At 50.9% G+C, this 18840-nt stretch overlaps 2 protein-coding genes across 10 annotated transcripts; one reads left to right on the top strand and one right to left on the bottom strand.

Annotated features, from left to right (window-relative positions):
• Positions 1 to 1371: 1371 nt before the first annotated feature.
• On the top strand, positions 1372 to 7424 carry CABP4 (calcium binding protein 4). Its single transcript, XM_017653778.3, has 6 exons — positions 1372 to 1746; positions 2138 to 2168; positions 2258 to 2401; positions 3463 to 3572; positions 3896 to 4043; positions 4157 to 7424. Exons 1-6 carry the CDS (start codon positions 1372 to 1374, stop codon positions 4183 to 4185), a joined length of 837 nt encoding a protein of 278 aa, XP_017509267.1. The 3' UTR covers positions 4186 to 7424.
• A 249-nt stretch (positions 7425 to 7673) lies between these two features.
• On the bottom strand, positions 7674 to 13795 carry TMEM134 (transmembrane protein 134). 9 transcript variants are annotated; one of them, XM_017653805.3, is made up of 8 exons: positions 13568 to 13789; positions 12569 to 12633; positions 12003 to 12092; positions 11773 to 11849; positions 9622 to 9873; positions 9439 to 9492; positions 9273 to 9361; positions 7674 to 8940 (listed from the first exon to the last, which is right to left on the bottom strand). In XM_017653805.3, exons 1-7 carry the CDS (start codon positions 13739 to 13741, stop codon positions 9279 to 9281), a joined length of 795 nt encoding a protein of 264 aa, XP_017509294.3. In that variant the 5' UTR covers positions 13742 to 13789; the 3' UTR covers positions 7674 to 8940; positions 9273 to 9278. The 9 variants fall into 9 exon arrangements, with proteins under 9 accessions (XP_017509294.3, XP_017509299.3, XP_036851522.1 ...); XM_036995627.2 differs by lacking the exons at positions 7674 to 8940; positions 12003 to 12092 and having other exon boundaries at positions 8972 to 9361; positions 9622 to 9666; positions 9827 to 9873; positions 12558 to 12633; positions 13568 to 13795; XM_017653803.3 differs by lacking the exon at positions 7674 to 8940 and having other exon boundaries at positions 8972 to 9361.
• Positions 13796 to 18840: the final 5045 nt, after the last annotated feature.

The raw sequence follows: 18840 nt of genomic DNA, 5'->3' as shown, positions 1-18840 counted from the left end.
TCGGAGGGGGGTTCTGGCAGCGGCTTGAAACCCCCCATCAACCCCTGATCCACCACGGCCCTTGCCTCATCCTCACAGCTCAGGCAGAAGGTGGCCCCCGTTTGTCCCTATGGCTCCCAAACAGGGAAGGAGGACGGGCTCTCAGCAGTGTGGTGAGGATGAGGGTGGCTGGGGCCCAAGGGGCCTGCTGCCCCAGCCCCTGCCTCCCCATGCTGGCTAGAGGAAGGAGTTTCCCTCGGGGAGGGGAGAAAGCCCTGGTGACAGTGTGGAGTCAAGGGAGGGAGCAGGTGCCCCAGAAAGGCTGGATCCGGTCTGGGCCCATGGCTCCGGCCCCTTGGCTTTCAGCTGGGTGGCCCCCTCTCCTCCAGAGCTCTTTCTCAAGCAGACCCCTGTCTGCAAGCTCCAGCCCCTACTGGATCAGAACCCCAGGGACGGGTGAGGCCTGGCTTACCTGTGAGGTTCAGGCTGCTGGCCGGAAGGAGCAGGGCGTGCCTGCCTGCCCAGTGGTCCAGCCATCCACACAGCCCCACGCTGGGGCCTGCTGCGTGGCGCCTGGCAACTCTAAGGCGGCCGGCATGAAACCAGAGCTGCGAGGACATCAATCATTCATGGGGCTGCTCTCTGGGAAACCCTAGCCCCAGCCCAGTGGGGCTGAGTGACCCGCCAGCCCCACCCCCTACAGTTCCTCACAGGGTCCTATGGTTGGAACCCCCTCATCCTGGGCTCCTCCAGCTCAGGATCAGCTTCGTACCCCCCAGGGCCCACCTCCTCTGATGCCACCCCCATGCCCCTCAGTCTGGCATTCAAGGCCTCTGTGATCTGGCCTCTGATCCCCAATTTCACACACCTTCTGCTACAGACAAGATGTCACCCATGACGGGGCTGCAGTAGGCAACACAGCCTATCCTCTCCCATCTCCCGGCCTCTGCCTACACTCTTCCTCCCGCCTGAGATGCCTTTCTTGTCCTCTCCAAGCTAAGTCCTGCCCACGTCACACAACTGGGCTGTGCACTTGACTCTTCAGCTATATTGCCCCCATTTTAATGAGACAACTGAGGCTCAGAGAAGTGAATCTGCTGGGTCTCCCAGATTATAAGTGGCAGAGCTATAGTCCATTGCAGTTCTCACTTTGCAGCGGCCACATCATGGCCCCTGGTGCTGAGGACAGTTCTTTTGACCTATCTGGCTCTGTCCTGGCCACCCCCAGGCAGAGGGTCAGGATTAGGACCTGGGCTGCCTGCCTCACTTACCCTAATCCCCCTCAGACCATCAGTTCTCGGCTGGGGGTGTGTGAATAAGCAGCTTTGTGGGTCCTGAGAACCAAGGTTGCTCCCTGGCCCTGCATATCTGAGTCCCTCCACCTCTCTCCACATGGCCTCAGGGCAGGGGAGGGGGCAGCATGACCCAGACCTGGCCCCCCACCCCCAGAAGCCCCCTGAGGGGCTCATGACTTCTGGAGGTGGTGCAGAGGGGCTCCCTTTGACCAGGAGGAGGAGCAAGAGAGAGAAGGGGCTCCGAGGGTCCCAGAAGGGCACTGGCAGCTCTGGAAAGGAGACCCCCGTCCCAGGCCCTGAGGCCCTGAGGAGCAGCAAGAACCCCTCTAGGACCAGAGGAGGGCAGGAGGCAGCGGCCCCTGCAGCCCTTGGGCCGGCTGCCCGTCGCCAGTCCCACCGGCGTCGTCCTGCCACCCAGCATGATGCTGCTCAGAGGACTTATGGGCCCCTGCTCGACCGCATCTTTGGGCAGGTCAGGTGGGGCCCGGGCAAGGTTGGGGAGCCTGGGGCGGGGGAGGGGACTCGTGCCCTCAGTCTCAGCCCATCCCGCCCCTGGTACTCAGGCTTCCTGCTGCTTCTGCTCCAGGTGAAGAAGTCTGGGCTGTGGGGGCAGGGCTTCTGCAGTCTGGGGACAGGTAGGTCTCGGCCAGCCTGGGCAGTGGGCAGGGCTAGCCCTCAAGCCCACCGTTCTGTGAGAGCTGGGGTTCCAGGAGCAGGGGTCACCTCTTCTCCTGGGGTCCATGGGACTTCAGCTACCTTCTGCCCTGGTGGCCCTGCCCAGGCCAGCGTGATCTGGGGTTGGAGGAGGGAGGACGGCTATAGCCTCGGGCGGCCCCAGGACGTGTTGGACTGTGCTTCTGCAGGACCGTGAGCTGGGCCCCGAGGAGCTGGATGGTGAGTGGCCTTGCTCCTGGTGGTGGCGGCACGTGGGAGTATCTCTGAGCCTGGCTGCCTGTCCTGTCCCTGACCTCCCTCCCCTGCAGAGCTTCAGGCCGCCTTTGAGGAGTTTGACAGTGACCGTGATGGCTACCTTGGCTACCGGGAGCTGGGGGCCTGCATGCGGACACTGGGCTACATGCCCACCGAGATGGAGCTCATCGAAGTCTCACAGCACGTCAAGATGCGAAGTCAGTGCCTGACTCCTGCCTGCCTGGGGGTAGGGCCGGGGAGCCACCTGGATTTTCCTGGGGGCTGGGCAGCCCTGGTTCTCTCTGAGCCTCATGTTTCAGGGGGATGCTAGGGTGGTGGGAGGTGGCTCTGTTTGTACAGCAGGGGTGATGGTGGGGGGGTTGGGAGGGTTAGTTTCCATGGCAGTTTGACAATTCGACATCAGCCCCATCACATGCAGGGACGGGGTAGGGGAGGGGTAAGGAAGGTACCAGGTGACCCAGGAGAGGCCTCCAGGGCTTGGATTGAGCCCTGACATGCTCCCTTCTGGTACTAGCCTCTGGGCTGCCTGTCTGTCTCTGTCTCTCTCCCTGACTTTCCTGATGCTGCTAAAAGAACCTCCTGAGGTTTGGTGAGGGCTAGCCTGACAGAACCCTGGCCCTGCCTGAGATTAAATGTCAGATCAGTGTGATTATCACTAGCTGATTTGTCAAATGTCGGCTTCCTTTCACTTCAGGACGCCTGCATTAATTTTTCCTTCAGTTTCCTATACGGTTTCCCGAGTAGGGTGTGATTACAGCGGATGGAACATTTAGTGTCATGCTTCTTTTGTTTCTCCCAAAGCTTATTTGACCTTTGGTGCTTTTTATTGTTGATGGCATCTTAGAGCTGAGGGACTCCATGGGAATGCTTCTTCAGGGGGATTTATTGCCACCCACAGGGTCCCAGCACAGTATAGCCATGGGTGACAACCCCAATAGACCTCACGAGTATATTTTCTCATCCCCATCCTAGAGTAAGGAAGGAGGTTTAGTTATTCACCAAAGGCCACACAGAGTCACTGGCACAGCCAGGGTTTGAACCAGGAGCTGTCTGGTTCCAAAGCCTGGCCTCTTTCCCCAGTACTTGGGTGCTTCACTGGGAGCACCCACACACTTTGCCCCCTAGCAAAGAAACCCCCACTGACAGCATGGATGCTGGGTATTCCTGCCTGGATGCAGAGCTGAGGTGGGGTGGCCCCTGTGACATCCTTCCTTGGACCCCAGCCTTCTCTGTTGTGACACTTTGCCCGGGTCCGCAGTGGGTGGCCGCGTGGACTTCGAAGAATTTGTGGAACTGATGGGCCCAAAGCTGAGGGAGGAGACGGCGCACATGCTGGGGGTGCGGGAGCTGCGCATTGCCTTCCGAGAGGTGCGGACTGCGGTCATAGCGGGTACGGGTGGGCAGCTGGGTGGCATTCTTGCTGGCCTCCCACCCAGGCCAGGGGAGACTAGGGGTCTGGAGATGGTGGGACTAGGGTCAAAGGGGGGTCAGAGAGGGTTCATCTCACTACCAGCTGGAGGACCCACCCAGGGAGACTTCCTGGAGCAGGGGGCTTACCATCAGCCTGGGAGAAGGGGGAGAGTTTGGAAGGGTGCAGGTGGGGCATCCAGGCACAGGACATGGCAAGGTGGAGATGGGTGTAGGCAGAGACAGCTTTGGGTGGGAGGGGCTGAGCTCTGCCCGAATCCTAGTTTGACAGGGACAGGGATGGACGAATCACAGTGGCAGAACTGCGACAGGCAGCACCGGCTCTGCTGGGGGAGCCACTGGTGGGTTCTGAGCTGGATGAGATGCTCCGAGAGGTGGACCTCAATGGGGATGGCACTGTAGACTTTGATGGTAAGTCTCCTTCCCAGACAAACCTCTCCCAACTCCTCCAGCTCCCAGGCTGACCCAGCACCCTGAGATCCCTGACCTGGGCCAGCCCAAGCCCCACCCCTTCTCTTCCACAGAGTTTGTGATGATGCTTTCTGCCCAGTGAAGCTCTAGGAGGGAGAACACATTGCCTCTCTGGCCCAGACCATCAGGGCCCCATGATGGAAGCGACCCAGAAGCCCCCAGGCTTCTTCTGTTCCTGACACCTGGCCAGAGAGTTGTCTTGTGATGTTACCTACCCACCCTACTCCTTGCCTCCCTCCCTAAGTTGCCCGAAAGAAACCTGCCCTCAACTGCCTGTCATCCCCTGGTGTATGCAAGATTCAGATCTCTCTAGCCCCTTGGAAGGTAGGGAGCTCCCTGGTGCTGGCTGCATTCAAAGACAGAGCAGTGCTGGGAGGATTCTGGTAGCAGCGTGAATTAAGAAGGTGGCTGGATGCCTCGTACTACTTATGGGTATAAATGATACAAAAAAAAACCCAACTGAGCTTGAAGGAAAGGGATTTGGACTCCAGGTACCAAAGACAAAGAGAGAACTCAAAGCTGGTTGGTGGAAAGGAGTACACACCATGGGGGTTCAGAGGTGGAGAAGAGGTTCTGGGCTCTGACATCCAGGAGTGACAAAAGACCTGCAAAAGGTTGGGGAGTAAGACATGACCCTGAGTACATTCCAGGGTCTCGAAGGGTTACCCTGTTCTTGAAAAGGGGACCAAAATATACATCTATCAGCCTGAGGAAGTAGCAAGGGTACAGATATTCAGGGCCTTGAGTGGAAAAAGTTACCCTAGAGAACCTGAAGCTCAAGTCCTGCATATCAGGCAGGAATGTAAAAAGCTTCTTCATGGTGTGAAAAGCTCAAGAAGTAGGAAAAAACTGTTGAGAAGAGCACTCTTTAAATCCAGGGAACATGAGATTAAAATAACAACTGTATTACTTCTGAAGGTGAACTCATGACAAAAAATCCCAATCACATGAAGAAACAAATCACCATTAAGGAGACTAGGCAAATGCGACAAACAGGAGAACTGGCCTCCAAAGTGTAAATAATAGAACAATCTAAAAGAGACCACAGAGTAAATGCAAATAAATAAATAAAAAGAGATAAAAGACAGAAGAGAGATGCATATGCAGTAACAGGATAGTATGAAAATAGAGCAGGAATATTTTTAAAATAACCCAAAGACTTTCCAAAAATAAAGGCTACAATGACTGGAATGGAAAAAATAAAAGGTAATTCAAATACAGATTAGACACCATTGAAAGGAAGATTAGTGAACTGGGAGCTTCATCTGAGAAATCACCCATAAGGTAACACAGAGGGTTAAAAAAATAGGAAATATTAAAGAGCAGTTAAAAGTCCTTAGGAGTCTCAGAAGGAGAAAATATGGAGAAAAATATATGAGGCAATATTCAAAGAGATGATGGCTGAATTTTCCCATAAAGACTTCCACAAAGACAAGCACACAGACTGAAGGAGCACACTGGAGGCAGAGAAGGATAAATAAAAATAAATGTATACGTGGATGCTTCCCAGTGAAACTGCAGACTACAAAGGGAAAATCTTATAAACAACTTGAGAGAAAAGTCATATTTCTTATTGAGGAGCAGCAATTAGACTGTCAGAAGAATTTTCATTGGCAGCAATATAAGCCAGAAGACAATGGAATAAATTGTTCATTGTTCAGAGGAAAAATGATCACCAGCCAAGAAGTCTATACCTAGCTCAATCATTATTCAAGAATGAAGGTGAAATATAAACTTTTTTCAACAAAGGCTGAAAGGGTTTTCCCACTCATGTAGTCTTGTTGAAGAAGGCAGATTATATACTAAATTATAGTGAGGGAAGAAATCAGTTAACATATTGGTAGTTCTAAAGAAGCATTAACTGTAAAAAAATTAAATTGGAGGATTTTAAAAACAGATGGACTAAAATAATAGAAACAAATAAAATGGAAGTTAGGAGGAGATACTTTAGACATGCTGAAATATTTTTTTTTCCTAGAAGAGGATAGATTCATTCATTAACTTTAAACTTTGTTAACCTTTTAAGGGTACCTATTAATAAAACAGAAATAGAGATAGGATGTTCTGTTCAATAGTCAAATCAATAGAGGAGAAAAAGGGGGATAGTGAAGACTTCGTATTAAGCCAGTAGAAGGTTGGGACGGAGGAAAAAAAGCAAAGAAAAACAAGTCCATAGAAAACATTAAAATAGAAAATAGAAATAATCCTTAAAAAAAACACACAAAAATTACAATAAATATAAATAGATTAAGTTTTTTGGTTAAAAGTCAGAGAGTCTCAGTCTCAGAAGAAAAGTATCAATATCAGATTGTGTTCTCCATGAGTGACAGAGACTCAACAATAAAGTAGACAGTAGTTAATTTTCCCCACAGGAAAAGTCGTAGGTGAAATGCAGCTGTATGGTCTTCAGGCACCAGGTTCTTGCTGGCTGCTCTGCCATTCCTAGGGTGGGCCCACATTTGTTTACTTTCCAGGTGGCAGGACAGAGGCAGGAACAAAGAGGAAAGGAGGCAAAGAGATGAGTCACTCAGACCCCGTGAGGCAGGCCTCAGCTGGTACACCTAGCTGCAAAGGATGCTGGGAAATGCAGTCTTTGTTTTGGGTGACCATGTGTCCAGTCAAAAAACAGAGGTTCTTCTACTGCAAGGGCAGAGAACACATACCAGAGGGCAGATATTAGGCTCTCCCCTACAGCTGAGTGCAGACTCTAAGAGACAGGTTCAAAGTATAATGACAATAGACAGGCTGAAAGTGATGGCTTGGGAAAAAGATTTACTAGCAGAAGTTAACCAAATGAAAGCTAGTGTAACTACAGGCATATCAGACAAAAATGGGCTGAGGCAAAAGGCAGTGGGGATAAGCTGAGTCACAGCTCAGTAAGGAAATCTAATGTTCCTAATCTGCATGGAACCATTAATGTATTTTCCAACTCAAAAGAAATTAGATTTAGAGTTTAGATATTTACTATTCCCGGAAGATAGTGTTACTGTCAGTCCAACTTGGGCTGTTATATAAATTAACCAGCAGCAATCAAGCACATTGGTCTCATTAAAACTTTAAATGTGTGATCACAGAGTTCTGTCAAAGTGTTTGTATAGACCATAGGTAGGCAAACCTTTTCTTTGAAAGGCCAGATAGTAAAGCTTTTAGACTTTGATGACCACATGGTTTCTGTCTCTCAGTTGCTCAACTTTGCTGTTGTAATTTGTATCTCCAAGCAGCCAGTCAACAGATGGGTGTGGCTGTGTTGGAAACGTAATAAATAATAATTACACTTGATTTGTTGACATTGAAATTTGAATTTCATAGTTTTATTTGTCACCAAATCTTATTATTCTTGACTTTTTCTGAAGCATTACTAAAATGTAAAACCCATTCTTAGCTTGGGGGTCATAGCAGGCCCAATGGCTGTAGCCTGCTGACTCCTGAGACAGTCTTACAACATCAAGCCTCATCACTGCCAGGATAACTTTTGGTATTATGATTGTGGAATGGCAAGAAGTTATGAGGGCGGTAGCAACTCTCTGTTCATTGCCTATTTGCTCACTTTGAATGAATGGTTTTCATAACCTGTTTTCCTATGTTCATTCTGATTATATTTATTAAAATTTAATTTTATGTCTGAATAATATGGTAATACAAACTGTGGGCTTTTATAGTTCACTTTTCTAATTTTTATTTTATCTAACAGAAGTATTGGTCTGATAGATTAGAAATGAAAAATGATCCTTTACCACAACTAGTTGGAGAGCCACTAGTTTAGGAGTACCTGCATCCTGCTGGGTGCCCCCCAAAAGTGCCTTGCCTGGGGGGCCGATGGTGGGACGTCTGTGTAGATCTGGGGGTTCATTCTTTCAACAAAGGTATAGAATCTGGAGGTGCTGCCTTGGCTGCTGCAGACACAGTAGAGGCCAGACCTAGCAATGCTCCTTCTTAACGGCACTCACGTTTTACTGGGGGAGACACTGTAGATATGTAAGCATCTGGGTCTCCTCAGCCCACACTTGTTTGGCTATTGGTGGGCTGGGGACCACTCCAGCTCAGTGCCTCCCAGCCGCTCCCATGGAAGTCCTGGGTTATGGTCCCGACTCTGCCTCTCTCTAGGCCTCTGTTTCCACATGTGTAAGGTGGTTAAGATCACCAGAAATAACCTGTGTTGAAGTGCTTAGCATAGGACTTGGTAACTTCTTGGTGTTTGATACATGATAGCTTCAAGGTTCTAGAAGATTATTTTCTTGGTTCTTAGGATTCTGAGATGCTGATTTTTTGAAATTCTGAGATGTTCTGTTTCCAATATTCTGCGGTTCTAAGAATCTCAGACACTGAGGTTCTCTGCCATTGGGTCCTGTTTGCCATATCCTCTGCCTTCTATTTCTCCCAACCCCTGGGCTGCGAAGTAGGGCAGCATGGGGAGGGGGCTGGGCTGCTGCCTTGTAACAGCCCACATTAGGAGCTGGTTGCAGCAGCCCAGGGCCCCAGAGCCAGGCTGGAATCAGGATACCAGTCTCTAGGCCCCAGGCCTGCGTCATCTGCGTGCCCTCGGCCAGGGCCACCAGGGCAGGCACCCACACTGGCCCCCCAGGTAAAGGCATGGGCAGGGCCCACTCTGCTAATGGCTGGGGGACCACGGGGGCTAGATAAGCCTTCTTCAGTCTTGCAGGGCAGAAGAGTCCCAGGCCCAGCTCTGCTCCTGACACACTGGGTGACATCAGGCAAGTCTTTCAGCAGCAGGCCCGTTATGTGTATAATGGGGACATGGCTGGTCTGGAGCCCTTCTCTTCCAGGGTCAATCCTTTCCTCAGCCTTTGCAGGAAGGTGCTGTGGCCAGGGTGCTGGGCTGGTGGGAAAGAGCGAGCAATTGTCTCCGCTAGAATTAAGTACCCTTTTATTAGCACAAACCACCACCCCAGCAGCCCCAGGGCCTGAGAATAAGTTAAGGCACAGAGCCAGTGAGGGGCGACTTGCCCAGGCCCAGATAAGCAGGCTGCGGTCTGGGCACCCCAAACTTCCTGAGCAAACTCCCGAGGGGTATTGGGGGATCGAGAGTCCTAGAGAGGTTCTTCCCTAGAGATGAGGGAACGGAGTGGGCCGCGGGCTCGAGGAGTGCCCTCTGGGGATGCCAGGGGGCCGCACAGCTGCTCGGGGCACACGCCGGATCACGGAGCTCACCGCGGCTCACTTCTCGAAGTAGGGCAGGTAGAAGAACTGGAAGCCCCGGTGGCCCTTGACCGCGCAGTAGATGAAGATCACGTGGTAGACTGCGGGGCGGGGCCTGTCAGCGCCGAGGCCCCGCCCAGAGCCCCCTACCCCTGCCCGCCGCCCGGCCCCCTCGCACCTCCCGGGACCAACAGCAGGAAGCCGGGTACGAAAAAGATGGCGCTGGAGACACCTGCGGGAGGAGAGGCGGGGAGGTCAGGGTAGGGCTGCACCTGCGGGACTGCGGGGTCCCTTTCCTGCTGGGAGGTGGGAGGGCTTGCCAAGGACCCCTCGGCCTGCGGAGGCAGGAGGGAGCGCTCACCTGGTGAGGGCGCCACCTCCAGTCCCACGCCGATCAGGATCAGCGCTGCACACAGATGGAGCCGCGAGGGTGAGGGTGGGAGCTGGGGACAGCGGCTGGGCAGGGACCTCCACCCGCAACCCTCAACATGGTTTGGTCCTGAGGAATGGTGCCCCCCACCTAAGCGTGCGGCCCCCTGGACAGACATCCTCCCTGGGAAGCTCACCAAGCTCTGTGTTTTCAGAGCAGGGCACCTGCCGGGCTGAGATATGTCTATGAAAGGAGAGATTTTCTTTTTGTCGGCTCCTTCGTGTGGTCTTAGATCAATCAACAAACATTCATGGAGCACCTGCAGTGTGCCTGGTACTGGGAATCCCAGGGAAATGCAGATGGTCCCTGTCCTCATGGCCCTTCCCTAGTGACGTAACCAAGAACCTCCAAGCTACAACCAGGGTGATCAGGATACGACAGGGGAAGATCAGGTAGCCAGGGAGCCTCGGGCATCAGGGAGGGCTTCTGGGAGGCAGCAGCATCTAAGCTGATCAGGAGTAGCAGCAATAGCAGTTAACATTTAGAGACCACGTAACTACTAGGTGCTGCCAGGCACAGGGCTAAGTGTTACATGCGCTGCCTTATTTAATTGTCACCTTGACCAAATGAGACAGGTATTATCATCCCCGTTTCACAGGAGGTGACGCTGAGGCACAGAGAGGGGAAGTAACCTGCCCAGGACTGCATCAGGAAGTTGGAAGATATCTGACTCCAGAGGCTTTGCAGGGAGGGAGATCTTTCCAGAGGGAACAGCCTAATAAGGGCCCAGAGTCTGGAGGTAACTTGGGGCTTTCTAGAGTTTCTAGCTCTTGCCAAGACTCGGGAGGCAAGACTCCAGGCTTGAGGACTTTGGCAGGGCCTGTAGGCCCCAAGGAGGGATGTGGACTTTGGCTGAGGACAGTGGACATTGGGGAAAAAGGGGAAGTCATAACTGGACCAACTTTTCAGACCCAGAGAGAGTCCAGGGTCCCCAGAGGATGGGATGGGCGGAGGTGAGGAACTGGACTCGGCAGTAGGGGGGCCATGGACATAAGTTATGGGCTTTGTGCCTTGCCCAGAGCACCTCAAAAAGGGCATGATGGGGGCTGAAGCTAACTCCCTGCACCCTGGCTCAGGGCTGTGGGCTCCACCCACGCAGGAGGCATCTTTTTCCGGTTCCTACCAAGGCCCTTTATATGGGCCTATGGTGGCCCCTAGGCCTAGCTATGTCGCGTACATGGGTTTAAATCCCAGCTCATCTACTTCCCAGCTGTGACCTGAGTAAGTCCCTTCACCTGCCTGAACCTGTCCTTATTTCTGAACTGGAATGGTAATAAGCACTTCCCTGTTGGGTGTTGAGAAAGAGGATAAAATAAGGCAGGTGGTCAGTGCAACCCAGGCCCAGCATATAACAGGTATTGGAGAAGTACAGCTCCCCACCGCCCGCACACAGGTGCCCAGAGATGAGGCAAGGCTGCCACTCAGCTTTCTGGCATTCCTGGAGAAGGGAGGGCAGTGCCATAGCTGGGCCCAAATTATGGGGCCATTTTGATTGCAACCCTAGATCCTTTCTGGAACCCTGACCCTCAGCCCCTAGAATGAGGAGTGTAGGAGTCTTCCTGACATTTGCCTGCAAGATCTGCCTTCTCTGGGCCTCAGTTTCCTCACCTGAGCAATGGGGGTCAAAGAGAGGTCCTCATCAGCTCTCCAGAGAAGGGACAGTGACAGGTGCCCTGTGGATCCTTGTCCATATAAGTGCTGGTGACAGCCCTACCTCTTACTTGCTGTAAAGGGCCAGGGGGTGGGGGTGGGAGGAATAAGCCTACCCTGCACCTGGCTCAAAGTAGACACATAATAATGGTAGCTGTTAATCTTCTGTTCCCTGATGAATCAAACAGGTTGTCTTTAAAACAGGAAAAGCTTGGAGCACTGAACCAGGTTCCATTTTCAACTATATGTGTTTTTCTGGCTGTGTGACCAGGAGGCTGGGCCTTCCTGTCTCAAGGCATCAGTTTCCTCACCTGTGGGGTGGGGGTGGGTGATGGCAGCCAGCTGCCTCCTCAGGGTGCCGGAAGGCCCAGTGTGCCAAGGGGAGCTGCAGAGCCCTCTCGGGGGTCAGCAGGGGCCCCAGGGGTCACTCACCCAGCCCCAGCAGCAGGAGCAGGAAGGAGGCCAGCACTACCCGGCAGTTCTTCCGGATCAAAGGGTGTTGAGTCCAGCTGGGCGGTACGAGATGAGGGTGGGTGTGGAAGAGACAACAGGAGGCTCACCTACTCTGTCACTCTTCCCGGCCAAGAGAGCTGAGGGGGAATGGCCAGGGCTGCCTGTACCGGGGCCCGGGCCCGGGGGACTCAAGCAGGGCAGGGTCTCACCTGCAGCAGGCATTGTAGGAGCGCTGGGTGCTGTTGCTGATGGTACTAAAGGACCACTGGGAGCTGCGGATGGATGTTCGGCCAGAATCCCTACAGTGCGGGTGCAGTGCCCAGTGAGGGGCAGGGGGAAGGTAAGGAAGGGGATCCCTTGCAGATGGGAGTCATATTGCTGTGGCAGGGGACGGGGCAGGGACTAGGGCTGGGTGTTCCTGCAGGACCAGAGACACTGAGAAGGGACAGGGTGAAGAGGAACACAAGAGCTGGGGGTTTCTGCAGGACTGGGGGTAGAGGAAGGCTGGGGATTGGAGCTAGGGACTCCTGCAGGACAGGGGACCTGTGGGAAGGTAGGGGCCAGGCCAGGCTGGTGGTTTCTGCAGGATAAAGGGCCTGGTGGAGGTGGGTAGGTGAGACTGGCACTTGGGTAAAGTAAGACCCCGTGTCGGGGTGGGGATCAAACTAGGAATCCCCTGAAAGAGCTGAGGTGCGGTGGAGTGGGCAGGGACCTGGGGACAGGAGCCAGATGCACGGGGATGGGGGTATGGGGTGGGTCCCCACCTTGTCCTGACCTGGTGCTGACTCCCCCGTCCGGCTCTGGAGAGGCCTGGGCTCCATCCTCATCATTCTCCAGGTTCTATTCCAGAACACAGGGCTTAGTGGGGTTACGGGGCTCCAGACCTGCCTCACTCCCCTCTCGGGGAGGAGGAAAGCAGGCCCACACAGCTGTTTGTCTAAGCGCCTAACAGCTGCTCACCTGGCTCTCCACCCTCCCAGCAAAACGGGTTTGATGATTCACAGATACAGAAACCCAGGTAGGAGGTTAGTGCTGGGGGCTTTGCGGGGCAGGAGACAGCATGGGTCCGAGGGCCAGAAGATCTCCCCAGTTTGGCAGTTCAGAGTGGAGTACTCTTTGGTATTTCAGGGGCCCAGTATGGTGGCTCTGGATTTGGGGTGCCAGGGAAGGACATGCCCATGGCATTCAGGTTTGGGGCCCAGGAATCTGGTCCAGGTCTCCAAGAAGAGGAACCTAGAGTTAGTGGAGATCCTCTGGGATAATGGAGATTTCCAGTTTAGAGGGGGTCAAGGCAAGAGCACGGACTAATCATGCGAGTGGGGACCTCTGGCTCTGGGGTGAGGAGGGGCGGGGACTTCCAGAACAGAGGAGTGGGCGCAGGTTCTCGTTAGACCGTCTGTCCTGGGGCTCAGGGGGCTGCTCCTGAGTGGGCAAGGTCTGGTTCAGGTACAGAAGAGCTCCTCAGCCCAGCGGGGTAAAGGGCGAAGGGTCAGTACCCAGGATGGGTGGGGACTCCGGGTAGGATCTCCAGCTACAGGTGGGGGGGGGGGGACGAGCTGCCGAGTTCGGACTCTGGGCTCCCCAGTGATGGCTGGGGACCGACATCAGAGATGCGAGGGTTTGGGTAGGGCTTTGGATCAGGGCCACGTCCGGGGGCGGTCTCCCCGCTCTGGGTGGGGCCTCGAGGCAGGTTCTCCCCTGAAATGTTCTCCAGGGTCTGGCCTGGGGTCCCGCCCGGACACGGGCTGTGGGTGAGATGGGACGGGCCGTTCACCTGGTAGCGCAGCCGGGACTGCTTGTCCTCGTCGGCCACCTCGAATCGGGCCCGGCGCTCGAAGTGCAGCGGCCCGAAGCGGGCGACCCCACTGGACTCGGGCCCAGGGCCTGCGTCCTCCAAGGACAGCTCGAAGGCGTCATCGATACTGAACTGGGGCCGGGCAGTGCTCATGGCCCCCGCCGGCTCAGGAGCCCAGCGCCGTGGCCATCCGCGGCTGCCAACCCCGTGTCGCTGCGGCCCCGCCCCCGCACGCCAGGCCACGCCCTGTGCGGCGTCTCGGGAGCAAGAAGACCCGGCGGCCCGCCGAGGCCCCGCCCCCTCCGCCCGCAGGCCAGAGCTGCCGAGCGCCGAGCGGACTAGTGGGCGGAGCCTCCTCTCGGACCTCCCCCGGCCGCCGCGCCGTCCAGCGGCCACCCCGGCTACGACAGCTGTTTGGAGCTCCGACGCAGCCTGAGGTTCCTACCGTGCAGCCAGCTGCTCCAGTGAAAGGAGACCCCGGGAGCTGACTGTGACCCCACTCTTACCTTTGTGCTGCGCGGGAGGGGTATTCTCGTCACCTTGCACGTATGGAAACTGAGGCTCAGAGAACTTATGTGACTTCCACTGTTCTCCAATCCAGTCTGCACGCAGCAAACCGATCTTTTAAAGCGTTTGATCCTCTTCTGTGTGTTATATTTAAATGAAACTTCTGTTTTTTATTTTGTGACGTATGCTGCTAAGTCACTGCTCTGCATAAACCCGTCTCTTGGTTTTCCATTGTGGTTATAATATCTGAACTCTTAACTAAGGCCCACAAGACTCTGAATGCTCTGGTCCCTTGCCTGCCTTTCCCATTCTCATCAAGTCTTCCTTGCCCCTCTTTCACCTGACTCAGCCACACAGGCCAAGCCCATTCCCGCCCCAGGGTCTCTGTATGTGCTCTTTCCTAAACCTGGAAAGCACTTAACCAGCTCTTTCACAGCTGGATCTTTTCATCAATCTGCATCCCACTCAAATGTCACCTCTCCGAGAAGCCATCCCTTACTATGTAAAATCAGTTTCACATCACACAGCACTTACCCAAAATTATCTTCATATGTTTTATTCAGTGTTTACAGTGCCCAGAACAGTGTTGAGCAAAATCCCAAATGCCTCCAATTGGTTGAACTGGGATTTGAACGCAGGTCCACTTAGCTCCAGGACCTCCTCCTCCATCCACCCACCCCACTTCATTTTATGACCTCATGTATAGACCTGAGTCAATCCTACTTATTAGATTGTGACATATCATCACTATGAACAGGGCCCCTCTTGTTAATTCATTTTATGTTCACTCCCCATCTCCCTTCCATAGGACCCACATAAATGTGCTCAGTTGGCTTCTTTGAATCCTGCCTGACCCTCTGCTACACATGGCATCGGCTTCTTTATGGATGTGGTTGCAATATACCAACACGGTGTCATGTATAAAACTCATCTGTTTACATTTTTACACTCAATACCAATGTTTTCCCCATACATCTCATTTGTTGCTTCCAGTAGCTGCATGTGGTATACCGTGATGAGCACCAGCACTTTTATTATCCACCCCAACCCCTCTGTGACGCATACTTAGCCTGGCCTCAGTGCCCCCACTACATACATCACTACTGCGAACATCTTCACACTGTGCTCTTATGGACTGCAGAAGAATTCTTCTTGAAATAGGACTTCAAGGCCATGGGGTACATGCACCATTGACTTGACAAAGTACCACAGATGCTCTCCTGAGTAGCTGTATGAATGTGCACACCCACCATAAGCATTCTGGTTTTCTCCTAGCAGTTGCTAGGCCAGCTTTCTAATGGCTTGCCAGTTGGATCAATCTAAAGTGGGCCTCCTTTTCACCTGGGTTCCCTGACAAATAGAGAATTTGAAAAACTCTTTATGCACTTGTCTGTTGCAGTGGTTTCTTTTTCTGTGAATTCTGTTCATATCCCTTGTCCATTTTAAAAAATTGAGTTCTAGCCTTTTCTCTGCTGAGTTCCATGTCTGTACATATCTAACTAAACATTGTCACTTGCTGGGTTTTGATGTTGCACATATCTCCTTATCTCCTTGCATTGCCTAAGATGCCCTTAGGTAAAGAACAATTCTCATTTTTATATAGTCAAACCCATCATGTTTGTGTTTTCTGAGACTTACTTGAAGTGTTTCCTCACCCTAAGGTTACACAAATATTCTCCAACATCTTATTCTACTAGCCTGATAGATTTACTATCTAAAAAAGTATTGCAAAAAGATAGTTCACTGACTCTGGAGCCATACTGCCTGCACTGGGATTTCCATCTTTTTACTAGTTTTGGAATCTTGGTGGGCCAGGACTAAGGTGAAAGCAGTGAGCCACTTGCCCTGGGTGAAAAGTTTAAGGGGATACCAAAAAATTCAGCAAGCAGTATTAGTAATATTTGAACACATTATCAAATTTGAAGCAAAAATCTATGATGAACAAAATATAACAGTTTTGAAGGCAGGATTCAACATTGCATGACTCACCCAACTCACCTCACCCTAGTCCCAGCATGGCCTTGAGCAAGTTATGTAACTTCTCTGTGCCTCAGTTTCCTCATTTGTCACAGGAAGGTAATAATAGTGTTTCCCTTATAGCATTAATTTAGGATTAAATGATAGTTAATACATAGTAAGGAAGATAACGCAGTGTCTGGCACTTATAAGCACTTGAACAGTGTGAGGTATTACACTCATATTAAGATTCTTAATCCTATGGATTCTACCTTTGAATGTGGTGGAAGGAGGGATCCAGATTTATTTCAGTGTAAAGTGAGCAGTTTCCCCAGTACCATCCACCAATCAGTTCTTTCTCCCTCTGAACTGTGGTGCCACTTTTATCACCTGTCTAGTATATAGATCTTAACATAGCTATCTATCTTGAGCTCTCTTTTGGTTTCCTTTGATCTACTTAACTAATTCACAGGCAGTATCATATCACTTTTTATTACTATGGTTTGCAGGGTGGTTTAATATGGAAGGGCAAGTCCCCTCTTTGGTCATCTTTTTCAAACTGGACCTGGCTTTTCACGGACCTTCATTTTTCTACAGAAATATTACAAGAAAGTTTCCAGGTTCTTCAAATATCTTCCCAATTTTCATTGGGATTTCACTGAATTTCTAGATTAATTTCAGGGTAAATCACAGCTTTAAAAGTTAAGCTGTTTGATTCATTAACAAGGTGTGTCTCTTCAGTTATTCATGTCCTCTTTTATGTCCTTAAATTTTTTTCTCTCCAAAAAGTTCTGGGCTGTGTTTCATTTTCCTAAATATTTTCTGAGTTTAATTGCTTTTCCCTCCTTTATTGCTGTTGTGAATGGTACCTTATTTTCTATTATATTTTTGAATGGGTTATTGATGATGTGAAGAGTATTATTAATTTTTGGTAGATTATTTTATATCTCTGTAACATCACTAAACTCTCTCATTAAAACTGTAGATTCTTTTGGATTCTGTAGATATAATCACTCTCATTTCTTTTTCTTGGTTTATTGCTTTGGTTAGGACTTCTAATACTATACTAAACAGCATCTTGAAAGAGAGCATTCTTTGTCTTGTCCCTGATCTTGAAGGGAATATGAATATTTATTCCATCATACTTAATCACATATGGCTTTTATCAACCTAAGAAAGTTCCTCTTTTTTCCTAACTATGAGTTTTTATTATAGTCATAGAACTTCATCAAAAGCTTTTTCTGCATATTTTGAGATAACCATATGAGGTTTCTCCTTTCATTTGCTGACATGATGAATTACAGTAATAACGTTAAACCATTTTTACATTCTTGGAATGAGCCCTACTTGATCTTGATATTTTTTTTGAAAAAAAGTTTTAATTTTTAATTCTGGTAAAATACATACAACATAAAATTTACTGTGTTAAGCATTTTTAAGTGCACAGTTTAGTAGTGTTAAGTATAATCACATTGTTGCACAACCAATCTCCAGGATTTCTTTATCTGGCAAAACCAAAACTCTATGCCTATTCATTAAACAACTCTTCATTTTTCCCTCCCTCAGCCATCCATCATTCAAATTTGTCTTTATGAATTTGACTACTCTAGGTACCTTATGTAAATGGAATCATATAGTATTTGTCTTTCTGTGAATGACATTCATTTAGCATATTGATGCATTTTTATTTACACTAGTGGATTCAATTAGCTTAATCGTTCATTTAGGATTTTTCATATCTATATTAGTAAAACGGGTATATGCTTTTTTTGCCTTTGGTTCAGGAATCAAGGTTAAACTAGCCTCATAAATATATTGCTGGCTTTCCCTCTTCTTCCATTTTCTGGAACAATCTGCATAAGATACTGACTACTTGTTGCTTCAAAATGTGGCAGAACTTGCGTGTAAAGCTTCCCATGTTGGTAAAAAACAAAAGCGAAAAACAGACAAAGCATGTTTCCCTTTGACCTCACAGGTCAGGCCTCTCAGGGGACCTCCTGTGAGAAACGAACCAGTGTAAAATATCTGAAGCACTTAGCAGCTGGGTCACAAGGGACACATACTAATCCCTCATAGTTATGCGGATGGGATGAAGACAGTGCACAGGCCTCAAGACATGCCTCCTGTTACCTAAACCTCCAAAGTGGGAGCAGAAGACAGATTTTTTCACAGCTAGCATCCAGAGGCACAGGAAACTTGGCCTCAAAAGTACGTCACTTCTATCGGTCATGTAGTCCCTCATATTGGTTGGGCATCTAAGACACTTGGGCTCAGGGTGCTGACAATCCTCCCAACCACGAGGGGCTCTCTCAGTCTCTTGGGTAATTTACGGTTCCCATAGGGATACCGAACCCCTCCTTCCCCTGTCTTAGTCCTGGTTTTATTAATTTTTTGAAAGAGAAAAATCAAGGACGCAAAAGTCACGACTACTGTACAAGATGTGCAATTAGAAAAGGCCAAAAGGGAATACACACAAATAGTGCTGGGGGTGGCGTTAGGGATGGACTCTCCCGCCTCCTCGCCGTTCTCCTAGCCCTGTTATGCCGTTACACTCCCACATCTTTAAATGGAGTGGCACACAGCCAAGTGGGAGGGCGGAAGTCCAAATCCAACCATTGACCCAACCTCTGGAGACGCGCCCACCGCGCCCACATCGCCCCGCCTCTGGGACCGGCCCAGGCACCGCCCCCAGACAGCCTCAGGCCCTGCCCGCAATCAGATCCGCGCGCTCAGCCGCCGAGCAGAGAACCAATCATCGTCCGTTTCCACGTTCAGTCCCTTTTTGGCAT

This window comes from Manis javanica, chromosome 11 (assembly GCF_040802235.1).
Source record: "Manis javanica isolate MJ-LG chromosome 11, MJ_LKY, whole genome shotgun sequence".
In the NCBI taxonomy this organism is placed as follows: Eukaryota; Metazoa; Chordata; class Mammalia; order Pholidota; family Manidae; genus Manis; species Manis javanica.
Note: the sequence above shows the minus strand (reverse complement) of the source record. Positions and strands in the feature narration are given on the sequence as shown.